Source organism: Phodopus roborovskii, unplaced genomic scaffold (genome assembly GCF_943737965.1).
Source record: "Phodopus roborovskii unplaced genomic scaffold, PHOROB, whole genome shotgun sequence".
Classification (NCBI taxonomy): Eukaryota; Metazoa; Chordata; class Mammalia; order Rodentia; family Cricetidae; genus Phodopus; species Phodopus roborovskii.
In genome coordinates, this window is record NW_026125546.1 from 6,199,389 (window position 1) to 6,221,338 (window position 21,950).

Here is a 21,950-nt window from a genome sequence, read left to right on the forward strand (position 1 = left end):
AGCTGTTTGGAATGTAGGATCAGCTTGTACTGTTTCAGGCGGTCTGGCGTGATCAAACCACATTAGTCTGGAAGGAATCCACATCTTTTCATTTTCTGTGGAAACAAAAATAGGAATCCTTTTCCCCAGTAACTTGTTCTTCAAGTTAAATTTTGGAGTCAAAGCATTTTTTTTTAATTTATTATTTTACATGTCGATCCCAGTTCCCTTTTCCTCCCTTCCTCCCTCCCTCCCTCCTCTTCAGCCCTCCCTCCCCCCTTCCCTCCCTTCTACCCTCTCTGCCCTCTCACATGCACTCTAAACACCCTCCCCTCCCATCCCCCCACCACAATACCATATGTAGGGGAATGCCATCCAGTTGGGGTCATGTAGATCTGACAGGTCCTGTGAAGTAAGGACTAGGGCTTCTCTCCTGTCTCTACAATAAGGCAGTTATCCCTCCATGGGGGATATGTTTGCAAAGTCCTTTTGTGCACCAGGGATACATCCTGGCTCCACTGTCTGAGGTCTCTCAGACTGCTCAGACCTTCTGGCTGAGACCCATATTCAGGGGGGCCCGAGTCAGTCCCCTGCTGGCTTCCCAGCTATCAGTCTAGTGGCCCTTAGTTCCTCCTTGTTCAGGTAAGCTGTCTCTATGTGCTTTTGCCGCATGGTCTTGTCCTCTCCATCTGCTTCTGGGTTCTAGTTCGACTCAGTGTTTATGTATGGGTGTTTGCTCCTATTTTCAACAGGCATTAGTTGAAGGCTCCATGGAGAAGTTAGTTGTTGATCTCACTCTCCGGGAAGGGCATTTATGATAGCCTTTCCATGGAAGTTGAGATTGTTAGTTCAAATTTTAGGTTTCTTAGGTGAATTTTTTTCTGGTTTTTGCTAGTCAGAACAAAGTATTTGTAATGATAGAACATTGTTGGATTTCAGAGAAGTGACAGGAAGAATAAGTGATAATAGATTGAAAGAAGAAACCGATAAAAGATATAAAAACCTACAAGATTTGACCATGCTAGGGGGCACTAGAAATGCACTGCCTTTTGACGTCCTACTCTACCTCTTTCTAAAGGCATTCTAGCAGATCACTAGCATGTCGGTTTGGATGTTTATTTTGACTTGATGGCTAAAATTGGGAGGAGCATGAAGAAGTAACTTCTGTTTGCTTTTTGTTTTTGTTTTTTCAAGACAGGGTTTCTCTGTGTAGCCCTGGCTGTCCTGGAACTCTCTCTGTAGACCAGGCTGACTTCGAACTTACCAAGATCCACGTGCCTCTGCCTCCCAAGAGCTGAGATTAAAGGCATGTGCCACCTTTGCTGGGCAGGAAGTAACTTGTTAAACAGCTTAAGCAAAAGCATGAAATTATAAAACTTCATTAATGTTTTAATTGTTTTTATAAGTTTATAAAAATACAGAATGCTTAGAAGAATGAAAAGCATTAAAAGAGTTGCTATATATGTTGAAACAGTTATATAAGTTCCTTTTGCTTTTCTCCACTAATTATAACTATTTTTAATTTCTACATCTTATTTCAGAATGAGATAAAACTAAAGCTTGTATTTGAAAAAAAAAATGCTCATTGATTGTAAGCCAGTGTTGAATTCTTTGTTCTTTTATATAAGTAGACAATCCTGACAGCTGACCTGTCTCTCAGGGCAGCCTGTAATCTCAGCCATTCCAAAGGGGGATCTTAAATTCAAGGCCAGGCTGGCCAACATGATAAGACCTAATCTTGTAAAACATGCCACATAATCATGCCCATCAAAGGAAAAAAGTGTCTGAAGGTTGTACGCCACATTAATTTGTAGTCACAGCAATGGCTGTAAATCATTAATAAAGCATTAATTAAAATTACTTAGTACATGATACATTAGTAATCTTTCTCATTAAAATCATTGAAATTAAATAAAGACATGTCTTATTAATTTAAAAATTATATATTAGTCATGTTGTAACAATAAAGTATGATTTTTAGTTGGTTTTAATTAAATGTTTGAAGTTATATTAACTAGTGAGTATAGAAATGGCTGTATTTCTGTATATGCATTGTAAAGAGCACAGGGTATGCAACACATTAACAGAGTGAAAGAGAAGCCACATTTTAGTAGCACAGAACCCATTGCAACTGGATTGGTGTCTACTTAGCAACTGAATCTTGTGGCTGCTGCATTGATAGGAGCTTCTTCTATAATTCAATCTATTGAGTTCTGATGAAGCAACTGTTTTCCAGGGGAGTGGGAAATCAACATTAGCCAAAGCAATCTGTAAGGAAGCCTGCGACGGATTGGATGCCCATGTGGAGATAGTCGACTGTAAAGCTTTGCGAGGTAGGAATGAGCATTTGACATAAAGCCCCTTTTTGTGGACAGGAATGTATTTATTAATGCTGCTGATATAGTTGTGCACTTTTTAAACTTTCATTTGTGTCATTTAGTTATTGAAAATCCCTAGAAATTTGGAAGCTGGCCTTGTTGGTGCACACCTTTAACTCCAGCACTCAGGAGGCAGAGGCAGGCAAATCTCTGTGAGTTCGAAGCCAGCCTGGTCTACAGAATGAGTTCCAGGACAGCCAGGGTTACACTGAGAAACCCTATCTCAAAAAACTAAAAAATCCTTAGAAACTTGAATGCTGTGGCTTTCTGATGTTTGTGATAAGAATCCCTAAAACTCTATTTGATGTTTTGGTGGGCGCCATTTTTCTTTTCTTTTTTTAAGTGAAAACTCAAAGAATGTGTTTCTGGAAATACCAACAAATGTCATTCCAAATGTTTAGAGTATACTTGATATTGGTCTATTGCTATGGGAAACTTGTAGAGTTCATGGCTGGGAAGATAAATGGTGGCTTTGGATGACAATGAGAAGAATTACAATTGACCTTGTATCACTTGCATTTACAGTACTATCTATTCAGTTAAAATAAAAGGTTGGAATAGTTTCTTTTTGAACAATTAACTTCCTTCTAGGTTTCTACTAACACCTGATTCCCAGCTCACCTTTGTAGCTCATAAGAAAAAAAGAAATCGCATTGTATGGACGTATGAAATCCTTAAAAGATAAATAAAAAATGTATTTTAAATCAAGATAAAGATAGTTTTGAAAACTCAATATTCCATTTGCTATAAAGGAAGTTTTAATCCTGCTTGAAGTCCCAATGGGGGATAAAAACAATTAGCTTAGAGCTAAGTGTCGGGACCTTTGCATTAGTTTACAGACCCATCAACTTTCTGTCTTCCGGAAATTAAAATTTTGTACCACACCTGGAACAAACCTAAAGCTAGATGTGTCATCAAATCTAGGGCCTTTGGGATCTGCAGGAAATGGTAGGGCTTGACTCTGATCTTGGCCCCTGCTCTGGTTTTGTCTTTCTACATTTTCACAATTGTATTTCACCATTGTAAGCCACCTGAAACTCTGAAGGGAGATCGAGTGCATACAGATCAAAGTCAGAGCAGCGTGTTCCTCTCTGTTCCTCGGAGACTTAGGAGTTGAATGTGCCAATGATTATCAAGTTTAATTGGTATGTTAATAAAACATGGGTTTCATTTTTGTAGATAAACTAATATCAAGTTCTATTTCTTTCAACCCCTGAAATAACACTGACACCACGTCTTCTGTGTGTAGGAAAAAGGCTTGAGAGCATACAGAAAGCCTTGGAGGTTGCTTTCTCAGAGGCAGCTTGGAGACAGCCAGCCGTCATTCTACTGGATGACCTGGACCTCGTTGCCGGAGTGTCCACTGTCCCAGAGCAGGAACACAGTCCGGAAGCAGTGCAGAACCAGCGGCTTGCACATGGTAAAACATTCCCTACTGGTTTGGGAGCTTTTTTTTCATTTTTCAGGCAACATTTTTCATTTTAATGATAAATCTAATTTTTTACATCTTGATTAATTTATTTATTACTTGTGCATTTGGTGGGGTGGCATCCACGTGCCTGAGTGAGTGTACATGTGGAGGTCAGAGGACAATTTTTAGGAGTCTCTTTTCTCCTTCCTCCATGGTCCTGGGGAGATTATAGAACATTGAGGAATCCACCATTGATTGTAACAAGTGTGACAAGCATCTTGTGGATAGGGAGAGCTGCAAGGATTCACAGCATTGCCTCATTGTTGTGGGGAGCTGAAGCCAACACAGAATATAAGTAAGAGTGGCTTACACTGCATGAGCTAGTGTTGTTCTCAAAGTTTGAATTCTGTATCGCCTGTAGAACCTCCTGATGATAAACTCCTATTAGTCTCTTATTAGATGATAAACTCTGTTAGTCTCTATGGCAGAAAGCTGCAGATCTCTGGATTGGAACTCAACGATATGTTACTAATACTTACGGCAGTTCCTATCTCCTCAGCCAAACTTCACCAAGCCTTGAATAGAAAGAAATTATCCAAATGTTTGAAACACCATGCCTGTTCTGCTAAGTCACCATGACATAGTATGGACACTAGTCATCCTTCTAGAATATTCACTTCTGAGATGCCTTTGTGTATCTGATTCATTTACTTTGTAAGATCAAGGAGTACAGAGTCTCAGTAGACATGTCCTGAGTTTACAGAACCTCCCACTCTTCTGTTTGATTCAACAGATAAGTCAGTGAATAGATAGAATTAAATTTAAAAAAAAAAAAAAAAAAAAAAAAACATAAAGCAGGGCTGGAGAGATGGCTCAGTGGGTAAGAGCACTGTCTGTTTTTCCAAAGGTCCTGAGTTCAATTCCCAGCAGCTATGTGGTGGCTCACAACCATCTGTAATGAGATCTGGTGCCCTCTTCTGGCCTGCAGGGATACATTCAGGCAGAACACTAGACATAGTAAATAAATAAATCTTAAAAGAAAAAAAAAAATACCATGAAGAGGTTGTACCATCCTAACATTAGCTTATTAATATTTTAATGAATATGCAGCTTTACATTTTCACACTTTTCCCCTGAGCTTTATGCTGTATTACTTCATTCTAGCTTTGAAGGATATGATCAAAGAGTTTGTTTGTATGGGAAGTTTGATTGCACTCATCGCCACGAGCCAGTCCCAACACTCTCTACATCCCTCACTTGTTTCTGCTCAAGGGATTCACATATTTCAGTGTGTCCAGCACATCCAACCTCCAAGTCAGGTAAGCTGAGATGTAGAAAGATTCTTGAGCTGTGTTCCTTTCTTAAAAATTGCTTTTATTTTAATAGTTGCTGCTTCTGGGAGATTGTGCAGATATTTAAGGTCAACATTGTGCAGTTTTACACAGAGATTATAATTTATGCTCTTTGGAAATGTTACTTGCTAAGGAAATGGCTTTCTTGACGTCAATATTTCTTCTTAATGAGGATGAAGTGACATCTTTTAGTTTGCTGAGCCATCCCTGCCCACTTTGGGACCTTATGCAAATGCACATGTGCTCAGGCTGGAGACAATCTTGTTTAAGAGTCTCGCCCAGTGTCCACCCAAAATGTTCAGACTCTGCCATTTAACTGTTAGCGAAAAGCAGAAATATTTGCCTATTATTCTGTGTCACAGAGAGCTGAGCTCCGTGGTAAAGAGCTTGCCTAGCATGTGCAGAGGCTGTGGCTTCAGTATTTTGCACCCAAAAAGAAAAAAAAAAAAGAAGGGATAGTGATGTTGGTTGTCTTAGTCAGGGTTACCAATGCTATGATGAAACACCATGACTGAAAGCAACTTGCAGAGGAAAGGCTCTGTTTCACTCACAATTCCTTATAACAGTTCATCATCAAAAGCAGTAGGACAGAAATCTGGAGGCAGGGGCTGATGCCGAAGGCCATGGAGGGTGCTGCTTACTGGCTTGCTTTCTATGGCTTGCTCAACCTGTTTTGTTTTTTTTTTATATAAAACCTGGGACCAGAAACCCAGGGATAGCACCATGAACTATGAGCTGGACCCTTCCCCATCAATCACTAATTAAGAAAAACGTTGTAACAAAATCCAAACAAACTTAAAAAAAAAAAAAAAAAACCTCTTAAGATGTTACTTAAAATGTTCCTTATTGGGAAAAGAAATGGCACTCTTGTATAAGTATGGTTTTAGACAATCCACTGAGTATAATAAATGCAACCCTCTGTTTGCTTCTGGCAGAAGCAAAGAGTTTATTTATGCTTTGGAAGGAAAAGGCTGGGCCTAGCCCTGCTATCCAGTTTACAGTTAGCTTTGGCTTCAACAATTAGAGGACTATTTATCACACACGGTGGATGTGGGAGGACACCTCAGGGGCTGGTGGGAAGGCAGCCAAGAGCTATATGCTGAGAGTGCACAGATACCACCAGCCCCTGTGGCAGCACAGCAGACTGGACCGTGCGGTGTGGGTGTTTAAAAGTCCGTACCATCCTAGTTTGTGTAAATGCACTCTGTGATTTCACGCCGTGATGAAATTGCCTAGTGAGGCATTTCCCTGATCATATTCCCATTGCTAAGTGACTTGTAACTACTGAAATGTACCACTGAAAAATTAATACTCTGAATTTTATATTTTTTCCTTAAGGAACAAAGATGTGAAATTCTGCATAGTGTTGTGAAAAATAAACTGGGCTGCAATATAAATAAGTCCCCTGACTTTGACCTGCAGCGCATAGCTAAAGAAACTGAAGGATTTGTGGCTAGAGATTTTACTGTTCTCGTGGACCGAGCCATACACACCCATCTCTGTCGTCAGCCTGTCTCCACCAGGGAAGGTATCTGTACACCAAACCCTGAATTTATTCCTGTTCTGGGAATGTAGTCATAGCAGAGAAATGCACATTCTGCTTCGCACGGCATCTGAGTAGAAGTCTGGCATTTTCAGCAAGTAGTACAGCATCCAAAAATGAATTGGACTTGGAGGTGCACATATTTAATCCCACCACGTAAGAGGTAGAGGCAGGCTGACCTCTGTGAGTTTGAGGCTAGCCAGGGTTACCTAGTGATATTTTTCTGAAATTTAAAAAAAAATTAAAAAAAAGCTTTTGTTTATTTTTAAACAGAATTGACTTTAACAACATCAGACTTCCAAAAGGCTCTCCATGGATTTCTTCCTGCTTCTCTGAGAAATGTCAACCTGCATAAACCTAGAGACCTGGGCTGGGACAAGATTGGTGGATTACATGAAGTTCGACAAATACTCATAGACACTATCCAGTTACCAGCCAAGGTAAGGTGAAACACGTGAACAGGGACACATACATACACACACACACACACACACACACACACACACACCAAGTACTAATGGCCAGAGGATGCCTAAACCACTGACCATGGCTTTATTTGTTAGCTAATAGAGTTTCCATTGTATTGATAAGGATTTACTGAGTTACCAAAGACGTGGGATTTTATAACTATTTGATATTTTCTCAGACTGCAAAAGCAAATCCATTTTGATGTAAGTATCTTAATTCTGTTTTGCTTACTCAGATTTGCTAGAGCAGAGTGAACCATCTGCTGGGATTTCAACAGAAGTGTAGGACATAGAAAGTCCTCTGGTCTGCAAGACACCCAGGTAGATTAAGCAGACTTGGACTCTGGGTATTACTCTTAGAAAGGCAGACTTGACCAACAGCATAAACTAGGTGGCTGGAAAGATAAAGGAGGAAGTAGACTGTAGGGTGTGGTTTGTTAAATCAGAGACCTGAGAAGTGGAGATGGTTGTGTGAGATCAAGGACTCATGCAAAGTAAAGAGATAAGTAAAGGTTTGGGGTCGAATGTGGCTGGATGGCAACTCTTGGGAAGGGTTGTTGTCAGGGCCTGGGATGTGTTGAGCACAGCACAGAGTATAGATTTAAGCCTATGGGAGAAGAAATGGGCATGGACTTATTAACCAGCAACGCCATGGCCTCAGATGCTGAGTTTGGGCACTGGGCATTTACATCCAAGTGTGTAGAGACCACTTGTTCAGCTGCTGACTTTGGGGTCTCTCCAGTTAGTATGAAAGTGGAAGTCAGATTGGAATTTTGTCAATAGGTGAACCCATATAAGCTTGCCTAGGAGCAGAGGCAAGCCTAATATTTACTTAATGTCAGGTAGGATTTTGCTCTCTGGGAAGCTGATTATTTAGAAGGTAATTGAAAAAGAGTTAATCACTTGGTTAGCAGAGACGCTGCCATCTGTAACCACTGAACGTTTCTCTGTTATCTCTTTGTTTCAGTACTTGAATGCACACAGCTATCACAATGCAACCGTGCAAGTGGTATATGCTTGTTGGAAGACTGCAGCTTAGGGCTGTGTTTTCCTAACACAGCACTTTGATTACACTTTAAAAGAAAGACTGCTGTAGTTCTGTAGCTCAGTGGTGTGCCTCGCCTGGCTTAGGCAGGGCCCTGCTTTCACTCTAGTACCACCAAAACAAAACAGATCAGTGAAGGGGAAGGAAGTCCTAGCGCGCTGATCACACTTTATAAGATGCTTTCTATGGACTTCATTAATTATTTCCAATAGAAATAAATGTCCTTCCCTGCGGTGGTATTACTATTAATAAGGAGCTAGCAGTTATTAACATCCAAATACTTTCTGTATATTGGTCTTCAGTCTTTCTTTAGATTCTGCTCTTTGTTATGCTTTTAATATTTTTCAGTACCCAGAATTATTTGCAAACTTGCCCATACGACAGAGGACTGGAATATTGCTTTATGGTCCCCCGGGGACAGGAAAAACTTTACTTGCTGGAGTAGTTGCAAGAGAGAGTGGAATGAATTTTATTAGTATCAAGGTATGTGTGCACTTGCTTTCCTTCTTTGTCTTTTTTTGTTTGTTTGTTTTTCAAGACAGGGTTTCTCCGTGTAGCCTTAGCTGTCCTGGAACTAGCTGTGTAGAACAGGTTGGCCTTGAATTCATAGAGATCCACCTGCCTCTGCCTCCTTAGAGTGCTGGGGATTAAAGATCTGGCCAGCACAGGGCCCTTCTTTGTCTTTTTAATTGAGGCAAACATACAACATTCAGTTGGCATTGTTGGCATTGTTTTGCATTCACAGAACTGTGAAGCTACAACCTCCTATTTTCAAAGCTATTTCATTCTGTTCCCTCTTTCTCTCATTCCTTAGCAGCCATTAATCTTATTTCTGTGTGTTTGCCTGTCCTTAATATTTTGTATATAAAAAATCAGGCAATGTCCAGCCTTTTGTGTCTGGTTTCGTTCACTTAGCATAATTCATATTTGAAATGTGCATTAATATCCTAATCCTTTTTGGTCCTGGACTACATTCCATTGCTTACCTGGACCACATTTTGCTTAGATATTCATTATCACTGGTAAACTTTGGGTTGTTTCTATACAATCAGGCTGTAATGCATATATTTTAACATTAAGTTATTTACTTTGTGTGTGTGTGTGTGTGTGTGTGTGTGTGTGTGTGTGTGTGCATGCACACATATGGGCATGCACGAGTGCTCACATGTCAGGGGACAGCCTGTGGGAGTTGATTCTGTCCTTGCACTGTATGATTCCATGAACAAAACTGAAGTTGCCAGGCTTGGCAGCTTGTACCGTCTGAGCTACCTCTGCGGTATTCTATCGACCAGGCTTTGTGAATAATGTTGTTGTAAACATCCATGTACAAGTTTTCTGTAGGCATGTTCCTACTTCTTTGGTATGTAGTGAGACTTAGGGTAATGTCTGCTTCTCTTCCTCAGGAACCACCATACCACTTACCCCACCGCACCCGTCCTTGCCAATTCCAATTATGTTTCTTGATTGTGGATTAATCTCCCATTTGGAAAGCTAGGAGAGAATGATGCATTTATTGGTTTATAGCTGTAAGAAATTGTGTGCTGACAACCCACCCCTCTCTCTGAGTGACTTTTATGTTCTTGTTTAAGGCAAATCAGCATCGCTGTGAACAGAATTTATGCAAATATTAAAAGACAAAGCAAACTGTACTTAAGGGAGAAGAGATTTTCAGGAGTAGAGGCCAGTTTTATGGGCTTCTCATTGCTGAGTGCCTTTACCTTACCTGCACACGAGGTCTACAATGGTTTTTTGTTTATTTGTTTGTTTGTTGTTTCTGAGTTTCTGAGACAGGGTTTCTCTGTGTAGCTTTGGTGCCTTTCCTGGAACTCGTTCTGTAGACCAGGCTGGTCTTGAACTCACCGGCAGAATCCCAAATGCCTGCCTTTGCCTCCAAGTGCTGGGATTAAAGACTGGGATTGAATGAGTGTGCCCTCACTGCCCGGCTACAATGTTTTAAGACAGCAAGCGCACTAACGAAGGGGCCTGCTGGTGGATCACTTTAGGCAGTGCTCAGTCTGCCACTGGCATATCACCATGGTTCTTACAGTACCAAGGCCTCAGCATTAGCGGTTTACCAAGGAATAATTGATCATACTGTACCCATACGCAAGACTGATTATAATTTGAAATCCAGGTTAGCAGTGTGTAGTTGGGTCTTGCCTACCCTCCTTTGTCATGGCTCTCTTTGAACTGGGTAAACAGGTAAGGATGCTGGCAACAGTGGAGAAGGTGTAGTCATCTATCTTCCTTTTTTCTAGATTTTGCCCAGCCCCTACTGCCTTCCCAAATGTTTTTTAGATTAATGCTTGCCCATACATATTGTTCCATTAGGAAGATCTTTGGCAGGTGCTTTTTGTTTTTAGCTTTTAAACGTACTCAGTTTTAAAAGTGACCCTAATTTAAGGAAAGATTTCTCATTGTCAATTTTGCTATATGTAATAACATTTGTTTGAAATGCTTTTACGGTTGACTTTCAGGAAAGGAATTTTAATTTTCATCTCCTATATAAACAGATTGATTTCAGTAAATTGAAGATGCTAAATAGAGCCAATTAATTATCTCTCTATACAATTTAGGAGGCTCTATACAATTTAGGAGATTTGGTATCAATGGAGTTTGCACCCTTTGAGCCATGCAGTACTTCACTAAACAAATCTAGTGCTTATTTGGCAGCACTGTTTTGGAAGTAGAGACTCAGCAGGGAGCAGAACTTTGCTTGAAGTTTACATTCTAATGGTGAAAAGACACTAACTGACAATCCCAACAGGAAACGTGCAGTAAGGAGGCATGGAAAAGCTGGGTGGTCACACAGTGTTGTCAGGTGAAGCTCTAAGCAGAGGGACATGTTGACAGAGATCTAAAGGAAATCAAGCCACAAGCCACGAGAACATCTAGGACAATGTTGTAGGCAGAGGAAGCTGAGGGCAGGCATCCATTTGACACTGTAAGATACACACGAGAGACAGCCATTCAACCCTACCTTAAATGCTCTGTAATTCATTGTGCTTAATTGTAACCCAAAGCTGTGCTTGTTTTTTAATTAATTTCACCTCAGCTTGATTTCCTTTTACCCTCTAGGGACCGGAGTTACTCAGCAAATATATTGGAGCAAGCGAGCAAGCTGTCCGAGATGTTTTCACCAGGTGGTTTTTATGAGCGTTTAAAGTAACTGGCGGTCGTCATTTATTAATCTTGGTTTGGGCTTTTTTTTTTTTAAGAGCTGGTATTTGAAACCTGTGGTTTATATGAGTTATTAACAAAACAAGTGACAAGTGTTTTATTTCAGCAAATACTACCTAAAATACATATTTCCAATATTAAATTTTGGAGATTTTTTTTTTTATTTACAATAGTAATATTCCTGAAAGTAGAATCATATAAGTACTCGTCCAAAGATCAGATAGGCCTGTCTCTCTCTTCCCTTCCTCCTCCCCTCCCTCCCTTCCTCCCTCTCTCCTTCCTTCCTTCTTTCCTTCCTTCCTTCCTTCTGAGACAAGATCTCACTATATAGGGTTCATGGTCCTTCTGCCTCAGCCTCCTAATGCTGGGATTAGAAGTGTACATCACCACACTTTTCCTTCAGATTAGATTCTTATGTGAAGCAAATAACTACTCCTTATATACCCTTATGTCTAAGTTCTACATTTTTTTCTCCCAGCTCCTAACATATCTCTTAGAAGTTAACATGCCATATATCCAGTTTCACTAATACTTGTGTTACTGAATGTACATAAGATCACATATTAATACAGAAGTTAATACTTAAAGTTGCAAATAATTATTCAAGTATAACAGAATCATGAAAATTTTTTAAAGTAAAATTTTAATTTGTTGTAGTCTTCTAAAAATTTTGTGACACAGTGTACAATTAAGAGAAATACATAGTAAATGTATTAATATAATTTGAAAAGGAATAATAAGGTAGAGGTTTCTGTATCTATTATACAGTTTAAGAAATAAGAGTCTTACAAGAGGAAAAAAAGTTAAATTAACAAAGAACATATTATAATTCTGATATTTTGTATTTAGTAATATAGTTTTTTTTTTCAGAGTATTCCTGCAAAACAATGCAAAAATAATGAGCTTGCCATCTTTGAATAGGTTGAAGAACTAAACAGGCATTTCCCAGAAGCGGAAGCCAGTGAGCACACATAAAAATGGTCATCGAGGGCTGGAGAGTTGCTCAGTAGTTCAGAGAGCTTGCTGCTCTTCCAGGGACTTCCCAGCACCCACATTGGGTGGCTTACAAATGCCGTTAACTCCAGCTCCAAGGGATCTGACATCCTCTTCTGCTCTTCTGGTATCTGAGGATACATGCACATTCACAAGCGTGCGCGCGCGCACACACACACACACACACACACACACTTTCTTTTTAAACGGCTAGCTATGATAATAACCTATTGACTAAGATTTGGGTTTTAGTCTCTTACTTATTCAGAGACATGAATCCCTAAAACAAATATTTTACGCTCTCAAGAGTCAATTTAAAAGGAAGATGGGAGGCAAATATAATCAAAGTTCCTTGTTTGCATAGATGAAATTATCAGAGAATAATGTAATAAAAATGAGTAACACTACTATGAACAAAAAACTCAGTTTAAATTTTATCCTGAAAATAAGGATAATTGCATCTGGGATGCTTTAAGAGTTAGTTGGGAAGATTAAATATGTATATATTTATTATATATGTGTGCATATATGTATATATTATATGCTCTGTGTGTGTGTGTGTGTGTGTGTGTAGTTAGTGAACTCTGGAGCTCTGGTAAAATGCAGAGTGTTTGTGTTTTTTTTTTCCCCCAGAGCACAGGCTGCAAAGCCCTGCATTCTTTTCTTTGATGAGTTTGAATCCATTGCTCCTCGAAGAGGTCACGACAACACAGGGGTTACAGACCGAGTAGTTAACCAGTTGCTGACACAGTTAGATGGAGTTGAAGGCTTACAGGGTAAATCACTGTTAATACACAAACACACTGTAAAAAGAAGATGCTAAGTGATCCGTCTAACGTGTTCTTTCCTCGTCAGGTGTGTATGTGTTGGCAGCTACTAGTCGCCCTGACTTGATTGACCCTGCTCTCCTGCGGCCTGGCAGACTGGATAAATGTGTATACTGCCCTCCTCCAGACCAGGTGACAACTTCCTATTCATAGTCCCAAACCCAGCAGATGCAAGGTGCCACACTTTGCTTGTGAACTGTCCTTTGGCCATGTGGTAGCAATTGACCTTGGAATACAGCTTTGCTGGCAAGGGCTTTGTTTACTGTTTACTCAACAGAACAGGCCCCGACTCAGGCGTCCAGGAACGGCTGTGTCAGCCAATAGGAGAAAATCAGGAAACCAAAAGAAAATAACACATGCTATTTTCAAAGCTCCCACCCCGCACACCCGTATCCCATCAGAAACCTGATCCAGGGTCAAGCAAGTGGGGCAGCAGTGGGCACGTTGCCAGGTCACATGGAGAAAGGTGTTTCCGCCCTTCTTGTCATGGTCCGTCAGCCCTTGCTCCCAAATGTGCAAAATAATAAATAAATAAAAGGGGCCAAAAGGTCAAAATGTTTGGCCCACGTGCTTGTTTCTTATTCTCCTTTGTTGGCACACTTGGCCAAATCTAGGAGATAACCACATATGAGTGTGAACTTGCTCACACTGAAAGTTACAAATAGTGGTTTTTATTCATTTTCCTACCTGTGTCTCCTTTTAGGGACACAGTTCTAAAAAGGACAGATAATGTACTTCTAGAACATTTTACACACTGCTTGGAAAGCTTCTTATATAGGCCGTTAATTTATGAAGAAAGTTTTAAGAGTCACAATTTCCAGTAAGTTAATTTTTTTATGTGTTTAGTCAATTAGTTTTTCTTCCTGCAGGTGTCACGTCTTGAGATTTTAAACGTCCTCAGTGCCTCTCTACCTCTGGCAGGTGACGTGGACCTCCAGCACGTGGCGTCAGTAACAGAATCCTTCACTGGAGCTGATCTGAAGGCTCTACTGTACAACGCACAGTTGGAGGCCCTGCAGGGAAGGCTGCTGCCCACTGGGCTCTACGTGAGTCCCTCGGGAAGGCTGTTAGGGCAGTCAGCGATAAGGGAGAGAGTTCAGGACCAAACTCTACGGGGACTTTAATGTGGCTACTGTAAATGTTCCAAAACTGGATGTGAGCTTTGCAGGGAATTTTACTTATGAGGATTTGGCACATGCTTCCCTAACGTTACCATAATAGGAACAAGTTATTTAGTATTAGAAAAATATGATTTAGAGTATGTTATGATGCAGTTTGTGGGAGATTGGCAGATTCCATGGCAGGTGAAGGTGACCGAGGTGGAGGGACAAACATGCCAGCCAGCCAGAGCTTAAGTGAGAAGTTTTATTAGAAAGGGGAGCGGGAAAGAGAAGAAAGGGAAAGGAGGAGAAGCGACACAGAGACAGAGAGGACAGAAGAGCAGAGGGAGACAGGAAAGGTCCTGTCTGTTTCAGGGGAACAGCAGGAAAGAGAAAGACAGCATAAAGAGGTCTTTCTTTTAAAGGGGTCCTTTGTACCTGGGCTGCCCAGCGTACTGCCTGAGTGCATTCTGCCAGGTGACAGGGGCAGGCCAGCATAATGCCTGGATCCTTACAGAGTAGAGTAGCATGAAATAGAAAAATAACTAAGGTTTTCAGCTATTTTATGTTATGACTGAAGTTATTATTACTCATTTCGAGGATGAAATTGTGTGAGCCGACCAGCGGCAGTCTCCTGTGGATGACCCATATGGCCTTATGTCCTCACTATTCCTCGGCAACTCCCTTCTTCCTGATACAAGCTGACCTTTGTTTATCTTGTATTTTCGTATCTCAGCCCTAGAAACAGTGTTTTCTCTAATGATGGCATTTTGCTTTTAATTATTGCCGAAGATACTTTACTACATATAGACTTTGCCTATATTTTCTAGAAAGCTTTTCTGTTTTTCTGTATATTTCCTTCCTCTAGTTTTTGCTGGGAATTTTTGCAGGTCCTAAATTTCTTAAGTAGCTCCAAGAGTGGGGTGTGTGTGTGCAGGGATGCAATTTCTTAAGTAGTTCTAAGAGTGGTGTGTGTTTGTGTGTGTGTGTGTGTATGGATACACATGCATATAATGTGTGTACGCGTGCACAAGTGCACGTGGACGTTAGTGAGCAGCCTTGGGTGGCATTCCTCAAGCACCTCCCCCCCTTTGAGACAGGGTCTCTCACTAGTCCAAAGCTGTGGGTAGGCTGGCTGTCCAGGGAGTATCTAGGTCACACTGTCCCTACCGCCCAGCACTGTGATGACAATCCCATACCACTGTGGTCAGATCTTTCCTATGGGTTCTGAGGATTAAACTCAGGGTTTGCCTACTGAATTATCTCCACAACCCCCAGGTCAAGGTTTTGCTGTTTATTTCAGCAAGTCATTAAAGTGAGTGAGTGTTTGTTTGTTTGTTTGTTTATGGTACTAGGAAGTGAACTTGGACCCAACACATGCTAGGCAAACTCTGTATACGAAGCCACATCCCTAGCCCTGAAGGCTTCTTCTTTCTTAACTTCTTTTTCATATGAGTGCTTTACAAGAGAATATGTGTACATAGACATATATACTCTACAATGTGGTTGATATTAATCATTTCATAGTAAGAACAAAAATGAGTGAGAGGCAGAGGTGAGAACTACAACCTGGATTCTGAGTCCTAGCTTTATCATCATTGGGAAAGTTGATGTATTTTATACACTTCATCTTAATCTTCCTTCATTGTAATAGTTAACACTTGTATTGTGTAGGGCTGGGCATGTAGTTCAGTTGGTAGCATGCCTAACATGCCCAAGGCTCCGGCTTCATCCCCCAGCACCAGGTAAAGCTGGCATGCTGGTGCATACCTGGAATCCCAAGGATCATAAACTCAAGGTCTTCCTAAATTACATAGCAAATATGAGGCAGTGTGGGCTACATGGAAGTTGTCTCGTTATTGTGTACCTTCCACCCATAGAGATTGAGCTTGCTGAGAAGGGTGAGCCTCGCTGTGCTGCTCTATGGAGTGGTGTCTGTTGTTATTTCTGGTTATGGAGTATGTAAGTCTTACAACCGGCACTCTCTCTGTGTAATTTAGGATGGAGGTTCCAGCTCTGACAGTGACCTAAGTCTGTCTTCAATGGTCTTTCTTAACCACAGCAGTGGTTCTGACGACTCAGCTGGAGATGGAGAAAGTGGCTTAGATCAGTCCCTTGTTTCTCTCGAGATGTCTGAGATCCTTCCAGATGAATCAAAATTCAATATGTACCGGCTCTACTTTGGAAGCTCATATGAATCAGAACTTGGAAACGGAACCTCCTCTGACTTGGTATACTGTTTTTCATCATTGCATGACTTGTGACATCAGAGTGGGATTTATCTCCCAACCAGCCCCACATAGTCTTTCCGGTTAGTTGTCTGCACTAAAAGTAGTCTTGTGTTTTTAAATTATGCCAACTAGTCATTGTTAGTCCTTACTGAGTATTTAAACAGGAACAGGAGCAAGGGTTCTGCAGGGCCTGGGTGTGGCTCCCTTTGTGGTCTCTCATGAGTGATCTTTAAACCCTTTTTATTCTGAAATCTATTTCATAGTAAATGTAAACTTTATCATCATGAAGTACTTCTGGATATTGGGGAATTTGCTACAATAATATTTAAAATTCTTAACAACAAAAATGTTGCCTACCTGTGATTCGTTTTTATGGAAAATATGAAAAAGTAATAATATGTATCTACAAGGAAACTATTTAGATTAAATGGGGGCAATATCATTGTTTTTTCTAATTAGTCAAAATATATACCCACTAAAATTACTAGTGTCTTACTATTGCTTTTTTAATGTATAGCATTTTTACATTCATAGTTCCTTTTTTGGTATATTTGCTTTAATAGTTCAGGTTTTTGTTTTTTGGGGTTTTGTTTTGTTTTTTTTAAGACAGGGTTTCTCTGTCTAACAGCCTAGGCTTGCCTAGAACTCACTCTGTAGACCAGGTTGGCCTCTAACTCACAGAGATCCTCCTGCCTCTGCCTCCCTAATGCTGGGATTAAAGGCCTGTGCCATCACCACCCAGCTTAATTCAGGTTTCTAAAAATATAAAAATACCTCCTTTTATTCCAAAGAAGTAGGGTCTTTTTAAAATATATATATAGAATTTAATTCTGTTTCCTATTTTTTAATTTCTCTAGAAATATTGAGGAACCCTTAGCATACCTATTTCCTAGGTACAACGAGAGGGCTAGGGAGATGGTCACTAGTGAGGTGCTTGACATAGAAGCATGACCTGAGTTCTGGGTCCCATGTAAAAAGATGGTGATGCCTGTCTGTAATCATCCTGGGGAGGCATAGACAGGAGGATCACTGAGGTCTGCTAGCCAGGCAGTGTAGACAGCAGCGAGCTCCAGGTCAGAGTCTGTCTCAGAAAATAAGATGCAAAGCAACTGAAAAAGGTACCTGACACTGACCTCTGATCTCTGACCCCTCATCCATGCACTTACACAGAAAACTAAGAGTGAACTTGTTCATGGCCATCAGTGTTAATAGGTTTAAGTAGCAAAATAGTGCTGGTTTGTTTTGCTCTAGAAGTCCTTCACCACAGGTGTCACTGAACCTTGGTTGTTAGAATGCCATCTTTTAAACTTGTTTAATTTTGGTGAATTAAAATATAAACTTACCAAAGTTACAGTTACTTTTGAGGGGTATGGCCCCTGATAGCCTGCCTGCTTGTCCTCCAGAATGGCCTTATGTACATCCTAAGTACCACTAAGTAGACTTGCAGTTGGAAGGGGAAGGTGGTAAGGGGGTATGGAAGGAGGGGAGGCCAGGGAGTGTGATCAAAATACAAATGCATACATGAAATTCTCTTTGGTCTTCCCTGCCCCCTTCCTGCAGAGCTCACAGTGTCCCTCGGCACCAAGCTCCGTGACTCAGGATTTCCCTGCACCTCCTGGGAAAGAGTCATTGTTTACACAACATCCTATGTTCAGGACGCCTTCTCAGGAAGGCTACCAAGAGCTGACCCAGGAGCAGAGAGACCAGCTGAGGGCAGAAATCAGCATCATCAAAGGCAGATACCGGAGCCAAAGTGGAGTATGGCCCTTTCCTCACAACTGTTACAACCTTAAAAGTTGCTTTTCCCTTTTGGTCGTGCATACCTTTGCATCTTTTTTCCATTTCTTACTTTTTGGATTTCACTTTACATTCCAATCACAGTTCTCCCTCCCACCCCTCTTCCCACCCCCTCCCCTTCTCCCACCCTCCCTCACCTCCCCCCCACACCCCCAGTCCACTCCTTCGCTCTGCTCGCTCAGGTAAGGGAGTCAACACAGTCTGGTACAGTGGGTTGCTTTTTAACTGAGCCCGATTTACAAGCAGAGTGCTGAAGTGGGGTGACTCAGATGGTGAATGCCCTTGCTTGGGGACTGTCCTTTTAGGAAGAATGTGTGCTTTCCAGGAAAAAAAACTGACAAGAAGAAATGACGCTGGGGCTGCCACTGTATTCCTTGAATTCCCAGGTTAACATTTGCTTAATCTGTTTTTTGTTTGAGGAGGATGAATCGCTTAACCACCCGGGACCAGTCAAAGCCAGTTTCACTATTAGCCAGGCACATTTAATGACTGCCCTAGCCCACACAAGACCATCCATTAGTGAAGATGAAGGGAAGGATTTTGCTGAGCTGTAAGTAATCATAAGAAACATATTATTCACTTAAGTTCCTGAGTGTTTAAAATTTTAAAAATTTGGAAGCTAATTTAAAAATGTACATGATTAAGCTGGGGTTGTAAGTAGGTGACAGAGCATCTGCCTAGAATGTGTACAGCCCTGTACAAAAAAGAAATTGTCATAACTATGCACCTCATTAACTATGCATTTCCTTAACTAGGTTGTTGGTTATATTTGAGTTGTATTATAGTGAGATGGTTTTAGAAAGTGAAGAAATAGGACAGTGCATAATGGTCTAAATAATTTTAATTATTTAGTTTATAAGTTTATTAAAATTGTACTAGTTTTATCTGGGTGCGGTGATACATGTTTTTAATCTCAGCATTTAGGAGGCAGTGGCAGGCAGTCTCTGAGTTCTAGGCCAACCTGAACTACATAGAGAGTTCCAGGACAGCCAGGGCTACTCAAAAAATACCAATTACATACACACACACTGGTTTTGCTTTAGGATGATTTAGGTTTTATTAGTGTTGACATTTACATAATCTTTCTCACTTATAGAAAGTGTACTACACACTGGGATTATTATAGTCTTCCTCCAGTTTACACTGTGGCTACTTTAAATGTTGGGCTGGCCACCATTCTGTCACTGAGTCAACATAATTCAAAAAATAGTAATTCATGGCTTCATTTAAGAATAAATACATCAGCCGGGCAATGGTGGTGCATGCCTTTAATCCCAGAGGCAAAGGCAGATGGATCTCTGTGAGTTTGAGGCCAGCCTGGTCTACAAGAGCTAGTTCCAGGACAGCTAGGGCTACACAGAGAAACCCTGTCTCCAGGGGGAAAAGAAGAATAAATTCTTCTTGTCCAATTTTGCAATTTTTTGGAGGTGAGGTGTACATATATCAGCAGTGTGTACTTACTGCACACATATCAGAAAAGAAAGATAAGGGAGAAGAAGAAATGGAAATTTCCTTAATCTCATGTGACCTTGTGAGCTTATATTCTTCTCACTAAAATGAGAACACCCCACCTGGGTCTGTGCCACTGACCCTTCGAGCCATCCGTTCATCTTGAACGTTTGACAGATTATGCAGGTGGCCGATGCCAGTTTCTAGCGCACCCCTGCCACAGTATCCAGGTTTGCCATTCCTGTTGCCTGCAGGTTCTCACTGCATTTCTGTAAGCGGCATGGGGCCAAACGTTTGCACTTCTTTCATTAGTTCACTGGGATGAAGGTAGAATCATTGCATCACAGGGTACGGACATTTCTTAGGCTTTCAAAGTGTATTGCCAAATTGCTATCACGAGTCTGGAGTTTCTTTCAGTGGGAGAACACAGGGTGCCAGATCTCAAACCTGGCCACCCCAGTGTCCCCCTGCTCTAAACATGGCTGATTTAGTTGTAGATAAATTATGTCTTATTTAGTAATTTCCCTGCCTTTGAATAAAACTGTGAAGGCTCTAATTTTCATATTGCTCATTGCCTTTTGTATTTTATCCTGTATAATCTACTGTTTATTTTCCTTCTCCTTTATTCTACTAGACTGCAACTTTGAAAAATTATTTTTGATAACTTTTTAATTTCCTCCACCATTTTCAAGTTATTTCCCTTTCATTTCTTAAAAAATAAGGCTGTTTTTAAAACAATCCATTATCTTTTTGTAATTATTAAGTGTTATTTACTATCATCTCTCTTACTTTTTAAGGTATGAAAACTTTCAAAATCCAAAGAAGAGAAAAAATCCAAGTGGGACAGTGTTTCGACCTGGACAGAAAGTAACTTTAGCATAAAATAGACTTCTGATTTTCCTAGGATGTGTTTGTTTGTTTTGACTGTCTGTCCCTAAGTTGAAAATATAAAAATGATGTCTGTAAATTTCTTTTTAATTTAATAAATTGGTTAATTTTATAGAATGGTAAATGCTGTGATTATACAATTAATGCTCAGGACTATGTGAGATTAATAGTGAGTCTAAGTGAAGGTATTTAGAACGGATTGTGTATTTATTTCCATAAGTCTGTATTAAACCCTCAGTTAAATGGTATTACATTGTGGTGAAACAAGTTTGTTCTCTTTTAGAGGGAAGAGACTCCTCGGCACTCACTGTTTTTGTGCCATTGCACAGATTATATGCCTTGCAACTTCTTGACTGTTTTGGAAAAATATATATTCTATTATCTTCTGATTTTTTAAAAATCCAAACATGACATTTACATACAATAGAATTCAAATAAATTTAATCCCTTCAGCCAACAGTGCCTGATAGACTCTTAATTCAGCCCCTTGTCCAAAATTTTTAAATGTTCTCTTTTTGTTCTGATTGTAGCATGATTTTATCTTGGTATTCTCTTATCCGTGAACTAATTGTAAAGTTAGCCACCATCAACACAAACAGTATCTGTAATATCTAGTAGTTGTGTGTGGAAAAGGAAGTCAGAGTGAATTAATGAAAATAAATAGATAAGTGGGCGAGTGTATAAACAGGAACTCTGCCCTGTCCACAGCCTTGTTATCTGCTGCCATGAGGTGGTTAGGACTCAGAACAGTCTCTTCCTTCCAGCTGCTGGCCATAGCCTAAGAAAGCTTCCCCCCACCCCACCCTGCCCCCTTTGGGGGGGTTTTCCACTCTTTTCTAAAGCTCCCTTAGTTATGGTTTCTATTGCTGTGAAAAGACACCATGACCAGGGCAACTCTGTTTGTTTGTTGTCTTTTGAGACAGGGTTTCTCTGTGTAACCTAAGCTATAGAGTGAGCTAAATAAAGAGAACCCCTGCACCTTTGGGGGATTTTCCACTGTTGTCAGAGCTCTTCCTCAGCCTAGGAATACGGTCACATATTGACTAGGTAGACCACAGTGGTGTCACAGGTTTCTAGGAATCCAGTCAGTGCAAACCCCATGTCTTCAATCATCTGACAGGTGTCTGGTTACTTCCCAGCACACCTGGGCTATGGCCTGGTGAATGGCCTTGGATCCCGTGGGAACGGCTTCGTGAGCAAGGAGATTCGTAGCCAGTGCTGCCACCACAGAGCCCTTTCCTGGCGTGCTTGCCTTCTTTATTCTTGGTCTGACCAAGGCCTGAGAACTGGGTCAGAGGCCATCACTATAA

At 40.7% G+C, this 21,950-nt stretch overlaps 1 protein-coding gene across 2 annotated transcripts in view; it reads left to right on the top strand.

The window, feature by feature from the left end:
• Positions 1-20,764, top strand: part of Pex1 (peroxisomal biogenesis factor 1) — a 38,534-nt gene extending 17,770 nt beyond the window's left edge. The window contains exons 11-24 of one of the 2 annotated variants that reach the window (XM_051177195.1): positions 2,216-2,312; positions 3,607-3,777; positions 4,933-5,087; positions 6,459-6,648; positions 6,937-7,103; positions 8,524-8,658; positions 11,254-11,318; positions 12,982-13,124; positions 13,204-13,307; positions 14,045-14,221; positions 16,276-16,506; positions 18,067-18,264; positions 18,723-18,853; positions 20,550-20,764. In XM_051177195.1, the coding sequence (XP_051033152.1) occupies positions 2,216-2,312; positions 3,607-3,777; positions 4,933-5,087; positions 6,459-6,648; positions 6,937-7,103; positions 8,524-8,658; positions 11,254-11,318; positions 12,982-13,124; positions 13,204-13,307; positions 14,045-14,221; positions 16,276-16,506; positions 18,067-18,264; positions 18,723-18,853; positions 20,550-20,634 (2,049 nt within the window). In that variant the 3' untranslated portion in view covers positions 20,635-20,764. Of the gene's footprint in view, positions 1-2,215; positions 2,313-3,606; positions 3,778-4,932; positions 5,088-6,458; positions 6,649-6,936; positions 7,104-8,523; positions 8,659-11,253; positions 11,319-12,981; positions 13,125-13,203; positions 13,308-14,044; positions 14,222-16,275; positions 16,507-18,066; positions 18,265-18,722; positions 18,854-20,549 lie in introns of those variants that run through there. The other variant, XM_051177196.1, reaches the window with a different exon arrangement.
• Positions 20,765-21,950: the final 1,186 nt, after the last annotated feature.